At 36.7% G+C, this 8,110-nt stretch overlaps 1 protein-coding gene across 1 annotated transcript in view; it reads right to left on the bottom strand.

The window, feature by feature from the left end:
• Window positions 1-6,428: 6,428 nt before the first annotated feature.
• The window catches only part of LOC106345033, a 3,788-nt gene continuing 2,106 nt past the window's right edge, over window positions 6,429-8,110 (bottom strand). The window contains exons 2-5 of the mRNA XM_013784307.1: window positions 7,884-8,048; window positions 7,620-7,760; window positions 7,282-7,524; window positions 6,429-6,977 (exon numbers count right to left, since the gene is read on the bottom strand). Coding sequence (XP_013639761.1) covers window positions 6,429-6,977; window positions 7,282-7,524; window positions 7,620-7,760; window positions 7,884-8,048 — 1,098 coding nt within the window. The remainder of the gene's footprint in view (window positions 6,978-7,281; window positions 7,525-7,619; window positions 7,761-7,883; window positions 8,049-8,110) is intronic.

The raw sequence follows: 8,110 nt of genomic DNA, 5'->3' as shown, positions 1-8,110 counted from the left end.
CTGAACGGAGAGAGGATGCCAGATCGCAGCCAACGACGCTTACGCGTGGTGTCGAGAAACTACTACATGTAAGTCAGTCGTAACAGTAAAAATAAGTCTGTCTTTAAAAATTCATAAAATTCTTAAGTCAGCCTTTGTAGTTCTTAAATCAGCCGTAATATATAATAAGTCAGTCGTTTCATAAATTCTTAAGTCAGCCTTTGTTGTTCTTAAATCAGCCGTAATATGTAATAAGTCAGTCGTTTCATATTTATTATTTTTTTGTTAATAGGGCCGTGTAACTGCCGCCAGAGATTTGACGGTCCAAAGGATTGATGATCATCACACTGAAGTTAAATATGGATTTTCTAGCGAGTCTTTGAATGTTGTTAATTTGGTAGAGCGAAAGTGCACATGTTGGCATTTCGAACGAGATAAATTACCATGTGTACACGCAATCGCAGCTGTGGAGTACAACAATGTTTGTCGTATATCCTTGTGCAGTCCTTACTATAACAGTGCATATTTGGTGAGCGCATACGCTGAATCGTTCATGTCGGCTGACTCAGCGCAACCTGTTCCAGAAATCGTGGCTAACCAACCGTGCTTGCCCCCGTCTATTCGTCAACAGCCAGGAAGACCTAAGAAAAATAGGATGAAATCTGCTTTAGAAGTTGCACTTCAAAACAAACGTCCTAGGAAAGAACACACATGTTCTCGATGTAGACAGAGTGGACATAATGCGAAAACTTGTCCGTTGTAAGCAAGTGTTGTAGGAATTTTCATGCTTTTGTATTACGATTGGGTTTTTGTTTTAATGTTTTTGGTATTACGGCTGGATTAGGGATTTTCATGTTTTGTATTACGGCTGTGTTTTTGTTTATATGTAAATGTATTACGGCTGGATTAGAGATTTTCATGTTTTTGTATTACGACTGTGTTTTTGTTTTCATGTCAATGTATTACGGCTGGGTTAGGGATTTTCATGTTTTGTATTACGGCTGTGTTTTTGTTTATATGTAAATGTATTACGGCTGGATTAGAGATTTTCATGTTTTTGTATTACGACTGTGTTTTTGTTTTCATGTCAATGTATTACGGCTGGATTAGGAATTTTCATGTTTTTGTATTACGGCTGGGTTTTTGTTTTCAAACGGCTGATTTGTTGAATGAATTTGTATTACGGCTGGGTTATGGAATAACTTCCCGCCCAAAATAAGAAAAGTCACGATATGAAAACTGTTTTATTGTCAATAAATAAGGCACTTCTCGAACAATTATATGTTCAACTCTCTGTTTTTTACACAATTGATCTTTCTCTCTAAATCAATTTCACAGTAAATGGAATATTTCCTTCTTCTTGAATTGCCTGAAGAAATTAATGCGTTGGTGGTTGAACGTGTGGCCCGTAACTCCTTCCAAGATCTATATGGCCTCAAAGCATCGTCCAAGTCGATGAAGGCGTTTGCAGAGCGGCGTGGTGTATACCATTTTTACGATGTGTTATCCGTTTCCTGGGGACTCAATATGCCTTCTTCGTTGTTGAAATCTTGCTACGCTGAGGGAAATCCAAGCACACTTTATATAAAGGGTGTACAGTTCTTCTTCTCATTCGGCCTTAGAGAAGAAGGGATTTCTCTCATGAAGCGTGCAGCAGATGCAGGATATGAGCATGCTGTGTATACACGCGCAATGACTCGAGCAATCTTTTGTTGTGATGGGCAGTATTTTGCTGGTATTCAAGAGAATCGGTTCAGAGGATAGGGAAACTAGTGCGATCTGTGAAATGGGGATGAGGTTTGTGGCATTCTGACGAGTTCCGCCAAAATAGGGCCGTGTTTGTTTCAGCTTATGTTCCGTCATTCTACAGATGCCAATGTGCAATACATGTGGAGCGACAATGTCTCTGCTTGTGGCACATTGATATGACTAAGGATGACAACATGTGTGAGCGCTGTTTCTGGATCAAAGAGATTGGCATGTTCTTACGTGATTTTGAACCGATAAGCGTTATTAGGGACACAAGGAAGTGGTGAAAACGTAATCTATCGGACTCTTATAATTTTAAATTTTTTGCTATGTCATTATGTATGTCTGACTACAAATTAATGTAATAAAGGCTTAGTTATTGTTTCTTTTGGCTGATTTATAGTTTAATTACGGCTGAGTTACAGCTTTATCACGGCTGATTTATTGTTTTCAAGCACACACATCATACAAACATCAACAAACATCATGCAGAGTTATTAACAGCGTTATTAATTATGGCTGAGTTATTGTTTTATGACGGCTTATTTATTGTTTCTTTTGGATGATTTATAGTTGAATTATGGCTCGGTTTATGTTTAATTATGGCTAAATTATCATTAGTTTAATTAGGCTGAGTTTTAGTCACATAATATGAAGTCATATTAGCATTAAACATCAATGAAAAAAGGTTAATTTACGTGCATTGCAAAACGTTCAAATTTCTTAATTTACGTGCAGACATGTAAAACGTCAATTAAATACTTAGTCCAATCAAGCAAGCGGAGGGAGTAATAATTAGCCTCGATATTCTCATATTGTTGGCGGAGTTAAAGTATAAATCGTCTTGATATTATAAAGACATCAATATTTTCCACTTGCGCCACCATTAATCGACAACTCAGTTCAAATCAAGCAAGTGGAAACGTCCCATTAATAATGAAAGTGGGTGAGTGAGTTACTTTTTACGTTTTGGCTGAGTTAGCTTAAAGTTGTGGGTGAGTTACTTTATACGTTTTGGCTGAGTTAGCTTAAAGTTGTGGGTGAGTTACTTTATACGTTTTGGCTGAGTTAGCTTAAAGTTGTGGGTGAGTTACTTTATACGTTTTGGCTGAGTTAGCTTAAAGTTGTGGGTGAGTTACTTTATACGTTTTGGCTGAGTTAGCTTAAAGTTGTGGGTGAGTTACTTTATACGTTTTGGCTGAGTTAGCTTAAAGTTGTGACTGAGTTACCTTATATGTTTTGGTTGAGGTAGCTTAAAGTTATGACTGAGTTACCTTATACGTTTTGGCTGAGTTATCTTAAAGTTGTGACTGGGTTACCTTATACGTTTTGGCTGAGTTTTGGCTATGTTTTATTATGGCTGCATTTCAGAAACGTTCAGATTACTTGACGGCTGAGTTACTGTAATACGTTAAGTCTGAGTTACATAAAACATAAGCTGACTTATATGTACAAAACATTACTAAACAAAGAAGTAGTAGTAGAAAAGTAACGACATTCCAACCCCACAAACAACCACATTCCTTAAACACCGACCCTGACTCATACATTCTTCTCCTTTTCCCTCAGACGCCGTCTTCATTACTTCAATCTCTTTCTCCAACCGATCAACGTTAAGTCTGAATTCCGAGATGTCTTTGTTCATGCCACTTATCAGTGACTTTATATCCTCAACCTCTTCAACCAAACACTCATCCGCCCATTTGAATAAATGTCTCTGTTTTCACAATATAACCAGATCTAAGTATTACGTTACAGAACATGCGAAATAAAAACCAAAACGAACCTTGTTATATCCTTTTCCGCAGCAATAGTACAATCTTCCTGGATTTGTAGCGGTTCCGGATGTAGAAATGTAACAGGGTTCACCACACCAACATTGTTTCGGCGTTCCTCTTTCCGCGTTCAAACGTCGTCTGTAAGAATTTCCTGAAACGCAGGATGGAACGGCGTCGTTTACTTATTTCCTTTTTAGTAAATATAATAATATTTAAATGACACATGCTTGGCAGCCATGTATTTCAAACTCTTAATAATTAGCATCGATATTAGGTTTGAGCCGAATTTTCGACACGCGCCATAATTAATCAACAACTCAGTCCAATCAAGCAAGCGAAAACGTCTCATTAGAAATGTATTATATTAACATTCACAGCTGGGTTTTGGCTATGTTTTACTATGGCTGAATTATCATTAGTTCAATAACGGCTGAGTTTCGGTCACTTATGGCTGGGTTTATGTTTAATTAACATTCACAACTGAGTTACCTTATACATTTTGGCTGAGTTAACTTAAAGTTGTCACTGAGGTAACATTCACAGCTGAGTTACTTTATACGTTCGTGCTGAGTTATTTAACAGATACGGCTGGATTATATTCACATTATGGCTGAGTTATAGTACTTAATATAAAAGAAATTTAAATTCGACATGTTTACATCCAGGAACCGAAATTATCAGATTCAAAATATAGACAAGGCATCACTTTCAGAAACCAAAATTGTCAGGACCAAACTCTTTAAACATGTAGACGAGATCACGCCAAACTCTTGTTAACATCCACGGAGGCTTGTCGCCTCCGTGTGCCCAAGTTCTCTTCAAATGGCACATCTGGCAACGAAATAGCGTTCTGGCCACAAGATTAAAATGTGTCCAAAGTGTCGAATTATGCCTTCGCTCCCACGTGTTTTTGCGCTACAACAAAAAAGATTACAAAACTGTTGATAACACAAAATAAAAATAACTCAGCGACGCTATTCTGCCATTTTAAGTGGACAAACTGTTCTTACAGCGAGTTGAAGAAACCAGCGTTCCTTAAAATGATCGGGAATGGGGCGGTATGTCGGCCAATCATGAACCCATCCTTCTGCAAGAATCGACGGGATGACGAGGGAGAGATCACTTAAAAATTTGAACCAGATAGTACTGGTTGTGTCAAGCAATTCTCCCGGATCAGGGTATAGAAGAGGGAGGTTTTCACGATTTGCAGAGCTTAGTATCGCATTGACACTGTTCTCTAACATCGTTGAATAACCAGGAACAATCGGCATAACTTTTGATGGGGATAGAGAGATATTGTTTAGGTTTTTTTCTAGAGAGCGAAAGGTGTAAGAGAGGAGACAATATATATAGAGGTACAGAACGTCAAACGTCTCGAGTTAAAATTTCCCAAAAATCAGTTATCTTTTTCCCGCCAAACATCAAGATTAAGTTACACTTTATAGCTGAGTTACTTTAACATTTACGGCTGACTTAGTAAATGGGGTTTAGGGTTTAGGGTTGCTTATTTAGGGTTTAGGTTTGCTTTTTTGGGTTTTTAGCAGTGTTTTGAAACCCGACCCGGACCCGCGGTTGAACCGGTAAACCCGGTGACCCAGAAAAAATCCGGTTTGGATTTTGTGAAAAACCCAATATTTAGAAACCCCCAAAAACCCAGTAAAACCCGGAACCCAATACAGGTTGAACCACCGGTTGAACCAAAAAATAACTATTATTATTTTTTATTTTTTTTAATTATATTTTTAGATTATATTTTATATTCTAAATTTCCAATTAAGAAATTAGGTGATGATTACAAAAAAGTTAGGTTTTCCCTTTTCAATTTTATAATTGTGATTTTTAGATTTTGGTGAAGATTTTACGATACTATTTGAAGAAAATGAAGTGAACAATGGTAGAGAGAACCAAAATTAGTTGATGTGATTTGGTGTTAGTTTATTTTCGTTATTGACAATTTATTACAATGATCTTTTACTTTTGGTTTATATTGTATTTGAAGTTTAATTTATTATTCGAATTAGACATTTAAATATTTATAAATTTATGTCTTGATCTTACCTTGTTAGAGAAAATTTTAAATAGTCTAAACTATTTTTTGATAATTTGTATGTCAAATGAAAATAAAAATATAAAAACTAAAGTTAAGTATTTTCTAAATGTTTTTAAACATAAAATATATACATATCCAAACTATTATTTTATGTTTTAAAAACCATTTAGAAAATATTAAACTTTAGTCTCTATATTTTTATTTACATAGCTGATATATTATTATATAATAAAATTAATTAATTTATTAACCCGCAGTTCACCCGCGGTCGACCCAGTAACCCAGCAACCCAGTAAGTCGTCCGGTTTAGTGTCCGGGTCGGGTTTAAGAACATTGGTTTTTAGGTTTGGAATTTGGATTTATGTTGCAAGAAATATTATAAAAACAAAAATTCATAATAAATAACACAATAATAGTTTATGAGTTTTGAATTATGCTCACACCTTATTATCAGTTAAGTTTATGAGTAATTGTAAGACAACATATACCTCAAGATCATGATTGATTCTAAACTCGTAAATTCAATAAAGAAGACACATTCAGTTGATTATATATTCACTTCAAATTTATAATTGTAGTTTCAATTTAACATTTTAATGTATAAACATTTAATTTTTTTGATTCTAGGGTATGTTTGAGGTATGACTGAGTTATAATATCGTAACGGCTGGCTTATACTAATCGATACGACTGAGTTATATATACATTTTACGATTCTTGGGTATGTTTGGGGTAAGGCTGAGTTACACATATACGACACGGTTGGGTTATAAAAACGATAAGACTGAGTCAAATACTTAATAAAGTACAAAATAACATAAGTCGAGTACAAAACAACAACATAAGTCAAGTGCAAAATAACAAACACAGGTTCAATTAGCCAGCAAATTGCTCATCACAAAATTTACTCCTTCATCTAGGATCTCTGCTGCCATCTTCATCCGTAAGCCTTGAATATTTTTATCGTTTATCCCATCAAACGTTACACCAAGCGCTAGACACTCCACAAACTTCAACAAATACACCCCACAGTCGCCAATCTGGGTGTTTTGTGGAGTGTATCTTTTGCTCCTTCTTCTGAATGAGAACTTCTTCTTAACAGGGGCTCGGATATTGGCAGGAATATGATCACTCAACATATACAGAATCATGTGCGTCAGCGGTTTAAATGAATTTAGAATTCTCCGCTCACTTTTGGGTGTTGCCTCTCCAAAGATTGGATCGTAGCAATCAATCTTCTCCTTCTTCAGATCCACATGATACGCAACCCAGTGATTTCCGCCGGTTTGAAGACATCCGTACAAGTGATCCACATCTTCATACCACTTCAAGTTTGTTGGATAGTGATCGGGAAGCTTACCCTTTAACATATCTTTATAACCATTGCCTTTGATATTGAACATACTAGGTTTTATCTTGAACTGAGTGAAATCGTGAATAAAAAAACTTTGCCACCAAACGTCAACGAAGGCAATCCGCTTGGACCAGAATGGAGTGGAATTTCACATGTTCTTTTTAATGAGGACGTTCAAATACGCAACGACATGCTACACAAATAATATTAACAAGTCAGCCGTGATATAATAAAAGAATATGTAAGTCAACCGTAATATAATATATAACTCAGCCGTACTAAAAAAATATGTAAGTCAGCCGTAATCAAATATATAACTCAGCCGCAATATAATAAAATTAATATATAACTCAGCCGCACTAAAGACTTACATTATCAAACACCCATCCATATTCCTTTTCCGGCCACGGTCTTTCATGGATGAGTATGCTGTAGAAGTCACCCTCATGAACAGCGGAGAGGACTGCTGGTTTATCTGCTGGTGCTGGTGGTTTGGGTGGAATTCCCTTAATGTGTTGCATCAGTTTTTCCAATAGCACCAGATCAACAGGTGCTAGAGGGTCATATATTACTGATGAAGGAGTAACATTCTTCCTCATGCACGTCGTTCCATCCTATCCAACGTACGGAAAAACTAGTGTGAAGAAACTGCCGTCAATGCAAACCCTTTTGGAGATAATTGAACACGTTTCTCCCGATATTCCCTTACTACGGCAGATCTAATCACTTCCTGATTCTCGACATCAGACTCCAGCGCAAATTCGTTCTCTTCCCGAACAACTGCGTCAGTCACATAAGCAAATACACTGTCCTCTCCATATGGAGTCACCTCTTTGTTCTTTGACTCAGCCTGTTTTCGCTTCGTTAGCTCAGCCTCTTGTTTCTTCTTTAACTCTCTTTTTTTCTTACCCTCAGCCTCTTTTTTCTTAGCTTCAGCCTCTTTTTTCTTAGCCTCAGCATCTTTTTTCTTAACCTCAGCCGCTTTTTTCTTAGCCTCAGCCTTCTCCTTCCTCTTAAACGCAGCATCTGCCTGTGCTGCTTTTTTCTTCTCATCGGCTTCCTCACCCTTAACAGTACGCTTTCCCCTGCAGCCGCGTCCATAGTCTGGAACCTTAGCATCCTTATCATCCTTAGTAGCCTTTGAAGGAGAAACTAATACGAAATCAATATGTTGACTATCAAGATCAGTAGCTTTAGCGA

The sequence above is a fragment of the Brassica oleracea genome, chromosome C5, assembly GCF_000695525.1.
Source record: "Brassica oleracea var. oleracea cultivar TO1000 chromosome C5, BOL, whole genome shotgun sequence".
NCBI lineage: Eukaryota > Viridiplantae > Streptophyta > Magnoliopsida > Brassicales > Brassicaceae > Brassica > Brassica oleracea.
The sequence above is the reverse complement of the archived record's forward strand: the minus strand, read 5'-3'. Positions and strand labels throughout refer to the sequence as shown.